Source organism: Oryzias latipes, chromosome 4, assembly GCF_053564925.1.
Source record: "Oryzias latipes strain Hd-rR chromosome 4, Olatipes_Hd-rR_3.1".
In the NCBI taxonomy this organism is placed as follows: Eukaryota; Metazoa; Chordata; class Actinopteri; order Beloniformes; family Adrianichthyidae; genus Oryzias; species Oryzias latipes.
This window is the reverse complement of record NC_136240.1, coordinates 14,121,115-14,137,921: the sequence shown is the minus strand read 5'-3', so window position 1 is coordinate 14,137,921 and position 16,807 is coordinate 14,121,115. Positions and strand designations below refer to the sequence as shown.

The following is a 16,807-nucleotide window of genomic DNA, read 5'->3' as shown; positions in this document are numbered from 1 at the left end:
TACCTTAATTTCTCAGAATTATTTCATACTTCATTTAACAATATATTTCACCTTCATTTAATTTCACAATCATTTCAACCACAATTAATTCCCCTAAACTATATAGTAAAAACAAAAACAAAAAACAAACAGGTTAAATTAGAAACAGCTGTCTCAAGGACTGACAACATTATATAAATAGAAAAAAACAAATCCCCCGGTTTGGCTGTCACTGAAGGGGGCGTGGCTAAGACGGCGCTGCTGAGCTGCCGTGAGTAAACTTTTGAATGTGCGTATGCCGAAAACTAGTGATGACCAAGTGTGCACCCGAGGTCTATACTGAGAAAAATGAAGGGAAATTCGTAAGAAATTATGGTTTTACAACAGAAGAGTTCGTTTATGACGTGTACGCGCGCACCAACCTGTGTGTGTTTGTGCGCGCGCGCGCTCATGGTGCTTGCTCAGACAGACGGATTCGCTCCGTCACAGCGACAAAAATGTGATTTGTCTTGAAGGATACAATGCACAGGTGAATCTATGAACGAGCAGAGTGAAAACTGGCAGAGTATTATATGGAGCAGGAAACAGGTGAATGCATGAGCTTGTTCAATGGACAGATGGAGACTGGAGCCAGTACCCAAAGTTTTACCCTTAACTGACGTCATACAAAGGTTCTTGAAGATGGACTAAAGATTTTAAATTGATCTACAACTCCTTCTTCTAGTGTTACTGACTGGCTGCGCTTCAAACTCAGGCAAACCTAAATAATTTTTTAATGGTTTTCTTGCTTCAACTTGTCTTATATCTGCAGCTTGAAGTTTTCTCATTACAATTGAAGTGAAACAGGTTTACAGTAATCTAATTGAATTGAATTGAAGCTGTTGTCCTCTGAGCTGCCTATCATGCACTTGTTGACTCTCAGATACTTCACAGTTGTGACTATTGGACTGTCAGACCTTTCCTGTACTGTCCTCACTGACACACCTTGACTATCTTTGCAATTCCACTTTAAAAAAAAAAAAAGATAACTTCCAGTTTTAAAATGGAAGTGCCTCTTTTGATTGGCAGTTTCATTTTTATTGCCATTTTTTAAATGACCCACCACTTTCAACAGTAGTATATTGTTAAAGTAAAGCTTCTGAGAACATATACTACTACAGTGTGTTCCAGGGCTGCTATTATTGATGCAGACAAGGGTTTAAGGAACCAAGAATTGTTCAGGTGGAGGAAGGAATTTTAAGGCTTTTAGAACCTGTGTGGCACATAGACGACTCTCATCGGTTTATCTGTTTTGTGTTTCCTGGAATTGAACCTCTTATGTGTTGTAATTCTGAGATCATTTCAGTTTTAATTTTTAATAGCCATTATTTGAAACCCCTGGCATTTTACAACTTAATTCTGTTCAATTTCAAGCTTTTCATTAGAATTACCACCTAAAAACTGAAATAAATAAAAATAAAATAAAATGTTTGACCAAAAGTGTAATTTCCTAAGTAATAGGCAGTAAGTTTATGTGGAGAAAACCATGTGATGTATCATAAATAATCCAGCAAAGTCAGACATCGGAATCACAAAACTGTTTTCTGAAGCAATCTGCATTGATCCTAATTTTTATAAAAGACATATAATTTACGCTTTTTTTCCCTTAAAAACATTTCTTAAGTACATGGAGCAAATTAACTATACATGCATACAAGCAGAAAAAAAAACAGTAAACTAGAAACCAGTTTAATTTTATAAGGGTGGGTGGTAAAAGGTAAATGTTTGAGGTAGTTTGCTGTCTGTATTAAGTAGTACAGCAATTCCAATAAATTATCAATGTGAGGCTTTAAAGCTTAGTAAAAAAAAAGAAAAAGAAAATTGATATGGATAACTACTTATTCTTGGTAAGGTTGGTTGCTTGCAGTTGTTTCTATAAAGATCACATTTGTTGGATCTGGATAAAATTATAACTTATGACGCGAGTTTAGCATCATGAAACCAAAACCAAGGAAAGCTGTAATCCATGACCTCAAAACAAATGTTTATTTATGTCTAACATACATTTATTGGAAGAAAGTGTGGGTTTGTTTGAAGACACACTGTGGTCATGCTTGGTTTGCTGGAAAAGGAACTTCTTTCAGTTCAGTTCCAAATAAATCTTCCCAATAAAGCTTTGTTGCTATATTTGAAAAGTGGGGACACAAAAAAATATGATTAATATTTGAGAATAAATCAAAATGCGTAATAAATAAAAGAAAAACAAAATTGTGTTCATTTCTAGAAGGTCTGATAAAAAAAAATAAAAAAACAGATTCCTTTTTTCCCATGAAAATATAGATGCTGTCATGTCCATCATTGTTTTGGTCCCTAGTCTGAAACCCTGGAGCCATTTTTGATTATCTAGTCACATGTTACTGACAACAGATATACCAAACGCACATGTTGTCTAATTTAGTGGAGCATTGTCAGGTTGCTTGTGTTTCATCAAATTAGTGTGTTCTCTTGACCACTGTGATTTTATTCAAACTGTAGTGTTATCAAACATGCCAATGACAGGGACTGTTTCAAGCAAAATGTACTTTTAACCCTTGTAAAGTTGACGCACTTTCTGGAGGAAAAATTATAGATATGGTTCGAAGAACAGGAGATTACATGCTTGCAAGGTCATATTTAGGAACAAAAAAAAAGTTTGGAAAAGTAACACAAATATTCTATGAACTACGAACCTTTATGGCAACCGATCCTGGCAAATTAAAGTGTGGTTAAACTAAAAATACATGAAGAAGCCCAGAACTTCTACGATGGTGACTCTTACTCATCACCACCATGGCAATCTGCAACTTTTGAACCGACAACGTAAAGGAAAATCAGATTTCAGTCTTGTGTCAATGGCTCTTGAGCCATTTTCCTATAAATAAAATTAAGAATTATTTCTTGTGTTTATCCTATTTATCATAACTGTTCCTGAAGATGTGCTTGAATGGATGAGCATATTTGAGGTACACCTATTTTCTCACACTTTCCTTCAGTGACTAATAAATTTACAGAATACATGAAAAAAGCATCTTTCTTGTAAATCTATTATTTTGTAATGTTGTGTCCATACGGGCTTCACAGCAAGAAAGACCAGGTTCAAATCCTGGATGAGACTGTGGAGTTTGCATGTTCTCCCCGTGCATCCATGGGTTTTCTCGAGGGCACTCCAGCTTCCTCCCATTGTCCAAAAAATGCTTCATTGCTTACTTGATCACTCAAAATCGTCCATGTAGACGTTGTAGACATAGACGTGTGGGAGTGATTGTGTGCGCTGTGATAGACTGGTAATCTTTCCAGGGTTCACCCAACAGTAGCTGAGACAAGCACCGGCATCTCTGTGACCCCGAAAGGGATGTAGCGGTTTAACAATTGGATGGATGTATAGATGGATGGAGAGATGGTGTCCATGCAGTTAAACTTCCTTTGACATATAAGAAACTGTTACAACAATTTCAGAGTACTTTATTCTTGGCGTCACTCTTTATAAAAGCAACTGATCTTCTGGCTTGCATAAAAGTTTAGTAAAAGCAATGCGTTTCCCTTTTTGATTGGTTTAAACCAGAGATCCCCAAATCCAGGCCTCGAGGGCCAGTGTCCTACATGTTTTGCAACCAACCTGCCATTGAAGCTCCTTATTGGCTAAACACACCTGATCAAGGTAATCAGCAGCAGACAAGGCAGGTTTCTGGAAAACCAGCAGGACATCAGCCCTCGAGGCACTTCCTCCTCAACATATGGAATCTTGGCAGGAATACAAGTTCACTGTCCAAGTAAGCTTAACTTGTTCATGCATTTTTTTAAAAGACAGCCGATTTACAAAAACTTTATGAAGAACCATTCCTTCCAATTTAGTGGTCTTTAAAACAAAGTGAGCGCAGATGTTAATTTATTCTGGTTTCTTCCTTTAAATCCAGTGTCTTTAATTTTCCCTTTTATTTGAATAAACTTTTTTTTTAAAAAGTAACATAGAAGAGCCACTTACAAAAACTGTCAAACTGCTTGATGCTTAACTATCTTTTCTTGACTACAGTGAGGAGCTGTCTTCAGCATGCAGCTCATGGTACCTCACCTCTAATTGTTCCCTTGTTGAGTTCCAATTCGACATTAAATTTTTTACGACTTCCTGTCCCCATATTCAGAAATCCAGGGGCTCTTCATAAATATGGGTTATATCCTTCATTCTACCTCCATAAAATGGTCCAGATATATTCTTCGTCTGTTGCACTGCAGTCAGTGAATGAGTGAGTGTACATGACAAAAAATAGTTTGGAAGAATGATTGTCCTTATAGCTTAAACGTTTCACCAGTGCTGTTTTGTTTTTTTTATTCTGCCAGAATGTTTTTTATCTACCGTACCTTTTCTTCCTCCTTGACAGTTTCTTTAATTCATCCACAGTTTATTTTAATTTTTTGACTTGAGAAAAAAATAATTCTAAGAATCTTTTTAAAGCTGAGGTACAAGTTTGGTCTTAGAAGGTTTGGCTGTGTGGTGTAGCACCACCCATATGTCTATCCACGCTTTGACAACCTGAACCTAAACATTTCACTGCAGCTAACCACTGTAATTTACACAATCTATAGGTTAAAGCAACTCTGTGTTATGACGAGCCGGGGGGAGAGCAAAGCATAAAAATCTCTAAGTGGATCTCAGTCAACATTCAGATCCTGAAACAATATAATCTAGAAGGTAGGTGATAAAAAGAGGAAAGTGTTCTTTCTATTAACATTTATAAAGAATTTTATAAAGTGTTTTAAACAGAAGTTAAATGAAAAAAATGAGAAAAAGTAACTTGGAATAAAATAAATTGCCACCATTGTAGTAATCTATGAAAAGAATGAGAAAAGACACATTATCAGTTTTGTGGGAAACAAAAATCAAGCTAAATATGCTTTGGATAATTAAACTATTAACTTAAATGTGCGTAAAGTACACATGTATGTTGTGGTTTCTGGTGTTTGCAATTGTGTTGAATAGCAAGAGCTGCTCTACTCATATGCTTACAATATAATAAGGAAAGGCGCCACTGCATCTTCTAATGAATGGATGATCTAAGCGGGGGAGTAAAATAAAAAGCCACCAGGTGTTTACATTTGTCATGTTTGACTTTCACAGCTTAAGCCAGACTTTCTCTCTTAGGGGCAAACCCACAACTAAAGAAAAAGCAAAAAATGTCTGGACAGGTTTTCCTGCATTTCCTGCACTTGTGGTTCAAGCGCAGTGTAGGCCACTTTAGGTGAGACCTCCTCATTTGTGTTTCGGGACCTTCCCAGGCCCCCAAGCAAAACTCATTCAACAGAACTTTGATTCTTTCATGTTGTGTGGAAGACAGTTCAGATCACCTCATTCCCCACATCAGTTGTTAAGCTTCAGAAGAGATTTGTTTTTGTTTTTTTATAATACAGGCTGCCTCCACTATTTCATAGAAGAAAAAAAAAAAGGCTGACCCTCTAGAATATCCCACAGAAAAGCTTGCCAAGTGGATTCAGAGAGAAAAAAAATATTGGGGTCTAAATACCAAAATTCAAAGAGGGGAGGGGGTTGTGTGAATGGAAATGTGACTACTTTCCGAACATTAAAAGCAGAGTACATCGAGGCCTACACAAAAAGAATAGCTTGGACTATGTTTCCAATCTTTAAAAGCTAGGGGGTTAAGGAATGGAAAATAATTTTCATAAGGAATGCCAACATAAATTGGGTAGGTATGTATCTTTTCCTGCTTTAGAACAGTAATGCATCAGTTCAACATTTACATCTCTATGTATCCTGCAAAGTTTAGGGGAGCCAGGAAACCCAACAACTCTTTAAACAGCTCAACAACTTGCGTCTTTCTGGAAATCCAAGTGAGTAAAGGGGCTAGGAAGCCACACATCTGTGTGGTCTCAGTTTCAATCTTTCCTTCTCTGCCTTTCCCCTTGCTCTTCCTCCTCCCAAGTTCTCTCCTCTCTTTTGTGGCTTCTAGCCTATGAGCTGGCTGGGGCCTTTCTTAATACACACCCCAGCAGGGCTTTATAAAGACAGGGCTGCAGGTCTCAGCAGCCTCTTCTTTTTGGTCTGGTTGCTGGCTGAAGGCTGCATGTGTCATCATTTCCAGGGTCAAGAAGGTGCAGATTAGAGATGCTGGTGGCACATTTTTGGGCCCTCAATCTTCAGATTTTCCTTCTGGGCCCCATCCTAAAGGTTGCAAGCATGGCAACTATGGAGACTCGAGGTGAGAGTTAAGCTTCATACAGTTGGAATATCATTATTGTTTTAAGAAGAAGAAATGGAAGACATGGTTTTGCTTGAGAACATACAGTATGCTGCACTGACTAAAATTTCATCTCAGGTGTGAATGAATTGACATCAGATGAACTAAGCTTTGTGTCAGTATATTTTTGTCTGACTCCACTTGGTCATGTAAACTGTGGCTTAAACTGTTTGCATTTCCGTTGTTCTGAGGCTTTTCTGGAAAGGTTTTCCATTTTTTCCACTTCCCTGTAAGCCTCACTGCAAGCAATAATAGACAGAATTGAAAGCAACAAATTTTTCTGTTTTTTTTTTTTTTCATTTTTCTGCGTATTATTCTTTCCTATTTTGGCTAAATAATACAATTCACAGTATGGAGAAATGGCAGAGTGAGTCTGAAAGCCTCCATTGATGTGTTTGACTTATGGCAAACACATTTGTTGAGATGTACCTCTTTCTGGTTTCTTCTCTTTCTTTGTGTATGTGAAGCGGCTCTGCATGAAATTGAGAAGGAGCCAGCCTACTGGAATGCACAAGCAAAGGCAGCCCTGAATGCTGCCCTGAAGCTCCATCCTCGACACCACAGGGCTAAAAACCTCATCCTGTTTCTAGGAGATGGTAGGTGCAAGCATTTTGATGATAAAAATTAAGACAAAGTTTCTCTCATTGGGATGAATCACTATGGGTCAATATTTAATTAATTAAAAAATAATTTTAGAAGTATTTGCTATTTTCATAATGTCAAACAGTTTTATCCAAATATTAAACATAGTTTTACTAAGTTACAATACCTTACCTGAATATTAAAATACATTTTTTGAAAAAGTAAAAAAAAAAAAGGTACACATCTTTACCTCATCATGTAAGTCTGGTAAGGGAGGGGTCCCATCTGTGTGTGATTGTCCTGTATTTTCTGTTTTAAATAATTTTCATATTTTATGACTATTTTATCTGATTTTATGTTAAGTGCTTTGTGTTTTTAACCGAAATGAAAGGCGCTGTACAAATCAATAAAGTTTGAAGTTTAAATGCTGCATGTAAAGCATGTCGACACCTCCATCCCAGTTTCTTACTAAAATTGCTCTACATACGGCATTGAATAATAGCCCTGACCTTTGGTTAATGCATGGGAGCTCCAAGAATTATTATAAGGACCTGGTAAAATCCGAAAGATTGCACAACTCTTTTAGGGTTATAGCACAGTCATCTATACAAGCCTGATTTATAGATAAGAAGTTAATAGTTAAATTCTGGGACTATAAAGTTGCAAGCAGAGCAGTGGCTCTGACTTTTGTCCAAAAGACATATGGAAAGTTAGCATTTCTAATTTTCACTTAAAATTACATTTTAAAGTATTTCTGTATTTAAATCATCAGTAGAAATGTTGAGCCAGTGCTCCTTATTAGTACCAAAAAAGAGAAAATTATGCGTGTCTTTGATTCATGCATTCTTTGTTACAATGTGACTTATAGGATATCTGACTTTCATGACAGCCAGGTAGGAAGAGACTTGACTTCCTTGTTCAGAAAGTGTTGATGTTTCTCAAGGAGCAAATTCCAGAAGACACTGATAAGTTTTATTATTGTATTTAACAAGTATTGGTAAGTTTTTGCACTTTTGCTTTGATAGTACTCCTCTTATTATTACAATTCAATGTTAATTGTTAAGACCACAAAACGACTTGCACAATAAACAGTGCGCTGAAGTTTTTGCCTGCAAACCTCACAAAAATATTTTATGCAATTATTTAGAAAAGAAAACTGTTTGGGTATTTAAGTATCACTGCGCACAGATGGGAGTCTAATCTTCAATAGCTCAAAAGGCTTAACAGGCTTTCTATCACTGTAATGTCTCAAGGGGCAGCTAAAACCAGAAGGATGTGGTTTACATCTGGAATTGATTTTTTGGAAACTACGTGTGAGGTATTTTTGTTGCAAGTAAGAAACAGAATTAATACGTGTAATAGGGGGCTCTTCAAAGGCAGCAAGATTAAAGGATCGCTTTCAGTATAATCTAGATTGGAAGATTTCTGTTTCAAATTAAATCCATTTTATAATTTTTGGGCAATATCTAAGCAATTTGTCTGTCTAAGGTTTCTAACCAACAGTTTTAAGTTTCGTGGAAAAATATAAAACAAAAAAAGGGAGTAAAATTAACCATATAGCTACTTTTTTTTCAATATTAAAATTTGCAACATGCCTCTATTTTTGTCAAATTAATATTCTTATAGATAATAATTGCACATGGAATGATGTAATTTGTCAATCTGAATGATAGATGAAAACAATAATTTATCAGGTCAGAAGAGATAAGGGTTAGGGTTAGGGTCATGTTGTAGGGAAGTCAGAGATCTGTCTCCATCTCTGGTCACCAGCGGCAACCATCTCTATAGTTCTAATCAACTTGACTCTTATTCACTTATCAACCACAGCATACTCAAACTCTGCACCGAGCCTCACTCAGTGCGAAGTATTGCTTGTGTCATTCTGCCAAGTGTTATACTTGGACCTGATCTTCTGTCTCTTGACCCCGTTTCTGACCCTGACTGCCTGCTCGGATTCTAGCCTGGACTCTGACTACCCTGTCTCTCTTCGGATGATCTTATGCCTGTTATTGACTCCTCCTTACCTGACCCTGATTTAGCTTTGGGGACTTTTAGCTGTGCTAATAAACCTGCTGCATTTGGATCCAGCCATCTGCCTGTTCTTGTGAGATATGTCAACCTAGCATCCATTTCCCTCTGTTTATCATTTGTGGTCTCAGGATTCTTGGAGCAATCCCCGCCACTGTTGGGAGGGAACACCCTGGGCACTTCACTGCTGGATAACGTTCTCAAACTTTTTCTTTTTCTTTTTCTTTTTCTTTTTCTTTTTTTTTTTTTGGTCAGGAATGGGTGTGACCACAGTATCAGCAGCTCGAATCCTAAGAGGTCAGATGGAGGGTTGGTCTGGAGAGGAAACAGTGCTGGCCATGGACACCTTCCCCTATGTTGCCCTTTCTAAGGTGATAACACCACCTAAAACATCCATTCATCCATCTATCATTCATCCAAAGTTTCAAAAGATTAGAAAACTTAACGAAAACACCAATCTTTATACCTATCCCAAGACTAGAACACTAAATGTTGTTTTTTTTTTTATAAAAGTTCTAGCTGTAGAAAGGTCTAGTAGGCTTGAGGAATTTATTTTCTGCACTTTAATTTCATGGTTTGACAGATTTTACCCCAAAGAAATGATCTCATGTAAACTTAATTTTAAGGTCATGTTCTCTGCAAGAAGTATTGACAGTGCAAGCAGTTAAATTCAAAGCATAAGGATAACATTTTCAAAACCTAACTTCACCCTAATTCTCATAGAAACGGTCAATTCCGTACATCACATTAGCTTTAAAATAATTCCTGAAATTCTTGTCAAAATGCTTAATATTTACTTTCCTGGATAGGAAACTGTAGAGTTGCAGTGCATGTGTGAAAATGTTTCTTCAGGGATTTCCCTCAACATGCTTCTGCATGTTTGAAAAAAAAAAAAAACTCCTCCACATAAATCCACAAATTGCTATGTGAAGTTGTTTAAAATCTCATATGTAGCATAGTCTTAATCCCTAAATTATTGTTTTATAAATGTGATTCAGAAGTTAAGTAGCTGCTTTGTGTTTTTGTTGCCTTTTGTCAACCTACAATCAAGGCAGCTTTGAAGCTTTGAAAAAGAACAAGTTCCATGAGAATGCTTATAGAATGCACAAATGCATTTAAAAAACTATTAATTTTTGCATTCAACACCAAAAATATTCAGCCAGGTTTCTTTGAAAGAGTGAAACAAAAAGTCAAATTTTCATGGAATTGTAATGGAAAGGATCAATCTCTACATATTGTAGGAGTGCAAGACATGACATAATCAAGAATTGGATTGTCTGGCACTTACCTACTGAAAGAAAGTCAATGATCACATCTACCTTAATAGATGGTAGAAACATAAACTTTTTTTATGCAGACAAAAGCCGTCTTGTTTACCTTTTACATTTAAATTTGTCAACCATGGCCTAAAATTATATTAAAGCATTCTGAACCCATGACTTTGTTTTAGCCTTCTCTGATTTTCCCTAGTGTAGTAAAGTAAAATAGAAAGAAGTGAAAGTGTGAGACTGAATTAATTTGAGTTACATTTTTGCATTTTCATTGTTTTTGTTTCTTTCCCCTTCCTGTACACAGACCTACAGTGTAGACAAGCAGGTAGCAGACAGTGCCAGCACGGCTACAGCTTATCACTGTGGGGTAAAGGCCAATGCCAAAACCCTAGGACTTAATGCAAAAGCTGTGGTCTACGAGTGCAACACCACTTTTGGCAACGAGGTGCACTCAGTGCTGCGACGTGCAAAAGCACAAGGTATGCACAGTGGTTTCTGGCAGTGGAGGGTTGGTAATCATCTGATAAGCTACCTGAGACACAAGTCAAGGGTCAATGTTCTACATATATTTTATCGGCACATACTTTCATAAAAACCTGTCTTTATTTTTGTGTTTGAGGTCATTTTTACACAGTAGCTTTTAATGGGGAGGTTGTGTTTTACATCACATACAGTTTGGGGTTCCCTTTAAACCTGCACACTGGTATTATTCATTTTTTACTTTTCACTTCTCTTCACTTTAATTTTAAAACATCTTTTCTTTATCAAACCATTACACTCAAGTGCATACAGAAGGAATATTGGGTTACATCTTTCTCATCAAAATAAATTGTGACAATTCTGGATCTGATTTGAGCATCTTTGTGTTTTTCAGGTAAATCAGTGGGCATTGTGACAACCACACGTGTCCAGCACGCATCCCCAGCTGCTGCTTACGCCCATTCTGTCAGCCGCAAGTGGTACAGCGATGCAGATCTTCCTTCCAGTGCCATCCAGCAGGGTTGTGTCGACATTGCTACACAACTGGTCACCAATGTAGACATTGATGTATGAACCATTACGATTATCTATTTATCCACAAAAATCTAGGATTGTTAACAGCAAGGTGTTTCTGTTGGTGAAGGCAAAGCTAGTATGATGCTTATCATCCAGCTCCATGTCTTCGTTGTTGTTTTCTTTCTATGCCAAAAAGGAGGGCTGCAGTTGAGGGTTTTTTTTTTTTTAAGAGTTTGACTCACCGTTCTGTTTTGGAATGCAATAAAAGCACTTTCCAAAGGGCAAATAAGGGCGCTGACATAACAATGCCATGGTAGCAGATCAAATTTCAAAATGGTAGTATTATCTTTGCACATTTAGCCCTGATTTTTTGTTTGTTTGTTTTAGGTGAATATACCATGACCCAAATGGTGGGGTAACTTTTTCAATAAAAATACTTTTTCAAATGTATAGCAGTATTTTTTAAATGATTTAATTTGAAAACTAATCTATTTGTTCTATATAAGTAAATAATCCTCTTTTTATAGGTTGTTGCTAACTCATTGATAGGAAGGAATTGGAGGAATAGGATATCCATATATATCCATATATATGATAATGTCTGGCACACTAAAGAACAATTTTCCCATCAAATAAGTTATTTTCGCAAATTCATTTTCCTACAGAAGTAAGACACCTCAATCTTTCGCTCCTTGTGGGTGCCGCACATTTCATGACGTCAACATAGAGCCGCACTATGCAGCGTGTCTGCGTTTTGCGCTCAAACTTTTGCAAAGATAGATGTGCAGATTGTGCATATAAAAGGAAAACGTTTTTGCTGATCACCACTTGCTCAGCAGAGAAAGTGGGTGTATGTGTGTTAGCCTGGGGGCAGTGCTGGCAGTGCAGACTCTTCCTGGAAGGGGTTCTTCTCACTTATCTACGTCAAAATGTGAGAACCCGCTTGTTTTTGTGGATTGGTAGGGGCTGGTGGTCAGACAGCAGGTTTTTTTAGAAGAAAACTCAGATGCGTGAATGGAGCAAAATATAACTTTGAGGTTGGTTTTGTGTGCGGAATGAACATTGTAATAAACTTAAAAGCTAATAAGTTGATTTTGCATGATATAGGCCCTTTAAAGCAGTCCCTTAACCCTTAATTTGATTTTCCCAACCAAATTACTGAACATCTTTAACGCTGGACTGACACAAATTAAATGTGAAGCATCGACAATCTGTCTTTTCTTTCACAGGTGATTTTGGGAGGAGGAAGGATGTACATGACACCTCAAGGAACCCCAGATCCCGAATATCCTACCTCATCGTCCCGCAAAGGGGACCGCAAAGACAAAAGAAACCTCATAAATATCTGGCTGAAGGCCAAACCTGTAGGTCAATTCGGTATTTTCTTCTGTTTTTTTCTTTGTTTTTTAAGCATTTATTATCATGCCTCATTTTTGTTCTAGAAAAAAAAATCCCACTACGTCTGGAACAAGAAGGGATTCGATGAAATAAATGTCAAAACAACAGATCGTCTTATGGGTGAGTATTTAGCTTTACAAGGACAGCCACATACTTTACGCAAAACTGCTTGGAAGCAGTTTAAATGTAAAAGTTAAGAAGTTAAAGTGCCAGTTTTTACATAGTTCAAGGTGTAAAATTTGTTCTGTGCAATTTAGCCATTCCCTGAGGGAGCAGTCAGCTGCAATCATTCCCCTGCTTAGAAATTGAGTGATTTAATCCCCTCTCCACTCAACCCCCTAACCCAATACTTAATGCTAAGTGGCAAGCAGGAATGCGTTGGGATATTTTAGTATCGTCTAATTATAGATTTAATTCTACAATCTCCAGGTTATATTCTTGCCACACAGATTTTCATTATTATTTTAGCCCCAAAAACAAACACCATAATTAAATGTACTCTCTTATTTCATCACCACATATAAAAAAAAAAGGTGAGAACTTTCTCTTCAGTCTTTAGAAATTGACTATCATGTTGCCCTTTGAACCCAGTTCTGTGAAATAATCAAATTCCACTTAGGTGATAGAGATAAGGTTGTGTCCAAGACAGTAAAGATTTACAACAGTGATGCAGTCATCCCTCCCAGATGAAATAGTAAATACAATAAAAAAAAAGACATTAGTGCTCATTTTCAGCCATCCATTAGCCTTTTTGTTCCCATTAACTGTGTTTTAATGCAGTCTGTGTGGCTTTTTATTGGCAGTGGTGTTTGCATTTTTTGATCTTTTCTGTCTGTGTTTGCAGGCCTTTTTGAGCCAAAGGACATGAAATTTGAAGTTTATCGAAATAGCTCAAGTGATCCATCAATTGTGGAAATGACAGAAAAGGCCATTCAAATCCTCAGGAAGAATCCAAAAGGCTATTTTCTGTTTGTGGAAGATGAGTATCTTATCTAAATTTCCCAATGTGAAGTCAAAAAATTCAAAATCTAAATGATATTTCTCTGGTGCTTGCTTTCTCACGAGGGAGAATCGATCATGGCCACCATGACAACACTGCAAAACTGGCTCTCAGGGAGACTGTAATGTTTGATGCAGCTATTGAGCGAGCTGGACAGCTCACCAGAGAGTCTGACACACTGACAGTAGTGACTGCTGACCACTCACATGTCTTCACTTTTGGAGGCAGCACACCTCGAGGAAATCCCATCTTTGGTAAGACTCTAGGCATAAAACATGAAAATTGCAATGACATGTATGACATTACAATATTTTGGAGATGGCAAACTATGAATAACTATGAAACAAAGTTAACTTATCATCTAACTCAGAGTTATACTTTTTCATTGATTTGGTAGATCATGTGTAAATGAGCATAATGAACCATAAGTCTGGAAAAACTCACAATCTTTCGCCACTCTCATATAGGTTTGGCACCAAAGGACGCCATGGACAAAATGCCTTTCACTAGCATTCTTTATGCCAATGGCCCCGGATATGAGCATGCCAATGGAAGCAGAGACAACATCACAATGGTGGATTATGGTGAGTGCAAACTGATATTTTAAAGACTTGTTGTGATGGTGACAATTGTAAAAGACAGACATGTTCACAATTCACTTTTGCAAGTAGAGTTTAATATTACATTTTGCATTCAACTTTGAAAAAAAAATCTATCTATATCTGAATATATGCATATACATATATATACATACATATATATATATATATATATATATATATATATATATATATATATATATATATATATATATGTATATATATATATATATATATATATATATATATATATATATATGTATATATATATGTATATATATATGTATATATATATGTATATATATATATATATATATATATATATGTATATATATATGTATATATATATGTATATATATATGTATATATATATATATATATATATATATATATATATATATATGTATATATATGTATATGCATATATTCAGATATAGATAGATTTTTTTTTCAAAGTTGTATATGTATATGTATATGTATATGTATATGTATATGTATATGTATATATATGTATGTGGGTGTGGGTGGGTGGGTGTGTACTGAAAATTACAAAAAGGGAAGGAAAGGCAGACTGGCGGCCTGTCCAGGGTGAACCCCCCCCTTTGCCCAACACTGGCATAGACAGGCTCCAGCAACCCAGTGACCTCGAAAGGGATATGGCAGGTTAAGTGAATAGATGGATGAAAACCCAAAATAAACGTGCTTTTTGTTGGCAGTCAAAGTTCTGTTTCTTTTTCTTTTCCTTTCATCTAAGAAACATTGGACTTTATGGTTCCAACTTTTTCTTCTGCACCATTCACACATGCATAACAGAAAGTTGTTTATCTAGAAAAAAGAAAATACATCTACCCTTTTTAACAGCCTCCAAAACCTTTGCAGCTTTTATTTTCCATTAATGGGCAGTCATTTATTTCGTCTGAAAATGTATGCTCTACATGGAGCATCACAAAATCCGCCATTATAAAGAAAAGGATTTCAGAAAATTTCTGCTAGTGTTTGATTATTATCAAAACTGTTTCAATTAACCAGAGAATGGGGGGGGGGGGACAACTTTAAAAATTATTCAACTTAAATTATTTTTTACATACCTTACTTCAGTTTACATGCAACCTTTGGTGCTTTGGTCTTACTTGCAATATGCATCAAAGTTGTTATCTTTTATTATGTTTTTGGGTTTCAAAAAGACCACTATTAAATATAATTATTTAAATTACAAAAGATTTGCAAAACAGTCTCTAATGGGTCATATAGCTATAAAAAAAATTGCATGAGTATAACTGTTGCATTGTGACAAAATCTTGTAGCAGCTACACCAAAATATATATATGTATATATGTGTGTGTGTGTGTGTGTGTGTGTATATATATATATATATATATATATATATATATATATATATAAAAAAAATAACAGCAGCACTGAATATTGTCTATGTCTCTGTAGAAGATGACGAGTACAAGCAGCAGGCAGCTGTCCCTTTGGAAGCAGAGACACATGGTGGGGAGGATGTTGCCATCTATGCCAAAGGCCCAATGGCTCACTTGTTTCATGGAGTTAAGGAGCAAAACTATGTTGCTCATGTGATGGCCTATGCTGCCTGTTTGGAGCCATATACCAGCTGCCCTCCTCGCCCCCTCAACCGTTCATCAGCAGGATGCGGGAAATTGCATCTGGGTCTCTTATTTAGCATGTTTGGTCTCCTCCTGCTGCTCAGATGACCCTGATGTGCAAACAGGCAAACCCACATTCAAGTCACTTCAAAAGTGTGGAGCAAAACAGGAGCATGTATGCACTTAGTGCTGATGAGAACAGGTGGACTGTGTGTGCACAGGCTGGAAAATCAGAATGCAGAGAGAACCATGCATTGCATTTGCTGACAAGAAATGTCTTATTGCCTGGTATCCACATATATGTATCCCACCATGCCTGTAAAATGCGAGCTTTAGCATGCATGTGTTTATACCTCACATGTAAATAAAGCAAGTACTGATAAGTGGTATTTGCAATTACGCAAAGATTAAGTTGTTTGTGTGCAAACAAATATGCAAGAGGTACCTTTTTTAAAAAAAAAAGTGTACATTTTTTACTAAATTGCACTAACTTGTAATGCTTTAGTTTATTTTGTGTTTTTTTTAATGTTGATTTTGTGATCATCTTGAGCTATAAAAGGCTCAGCAATCAATGTTCTCCCAGAGATGTCAGACATTTACCCAGAGGCAATTTACCTGGTACACATTAATCTGACATTTTGCCCAGAATAACAGGAAGAAAAAAATCAAATGGCTGAGGCTTATGCTGTCTTCTTGACACAAGCTGGACACACATCAGAACACGGCTGTTATTGCACAAGTGGAAAAAACAACTTTGGACTGCAAAAAGAAACCTGCACTGTGAGCTGCTATGCTAAGTTGCAACTTTACCAAAGTTTTTCATGAGCTCATAGTTGATCTTTTAGGGTTATTTTGACATAACTGCTTCCTAACGTTTTCAATCAAATGCCTTGCAAAAATATGTGTAAACCATTTGTATTGTATATTTTTAAACAGAATCATGAGTATATTTTTTTATTTTTTAGCAAAAGTATGAATAAATGTCTGTTAGTTCTGACCTCTGTTTTTGTTTTAAATAAAGGTTTATAAAAAAGTCAATGGTAGCTGTGCATTTTCATCCCAGCTTTTGTTTTACTGA

General features: G+C 36.4%; 1 protein-coding gene across 8 annotated transcripts; it reads left to right on the top strand.

Annotated features, from left to right (window-relative positions):
* The first annotated feature begins 178 nt into the window (after positions 1–178).
* On the top strand, positions 179–16,764 carry alpi.1 (alkaline phosphatase, intestinal, tandem duplicate 1). 8 transcript variants are annotated; one of them, XM_078946540.1, is made up of 14 exons: positions 201–250; positions 4,579–4,684; positions 5,770–5,838; positions 6,090–6,206; positions 6,713–6,841; positions 9,111–9,226; positions 10,431–10,605; positions 11,001–11,173; positions 12,352–12,486; positions 12,565–12,640; positions 13,365–13,499; positions 13,583–13,774; positions 13,988–14,104; positions 15,563–16,764. In XM_078946540.1, the coding sequence occupies exons 4-14, from the start codon at positions 6,113–6,115 to the stop codon at positions 15,835–15,837; spliced, it is 1,617 nt and encodes a 538-aa protein (XP_078802666.1). In that variant the 5' UTR covers positions 201–250; positions 4,579–4,684; positions 5,770–5,838; positions 6,090–6,112; the 3' UTR covers positions 15,838–16,764. The 8 variants fall into 8 exon arrangements, with proteins under 8 accessions (XP_023809973.1, XP_023809974.1, XP_023809975.1 ...); XM_078946541.1 differs by having other exon boundaries at positions 203–250; positions 5,775–5,838; XM_023954205.2 differs by lacking the exon at positions 4,579–4,684 and having other exon boundaries at positions 179–250; positions 5,775–5,838.
* The last annotated feature ends 43 nt before the right edge of the window (positions 16,765–16,807 follow it).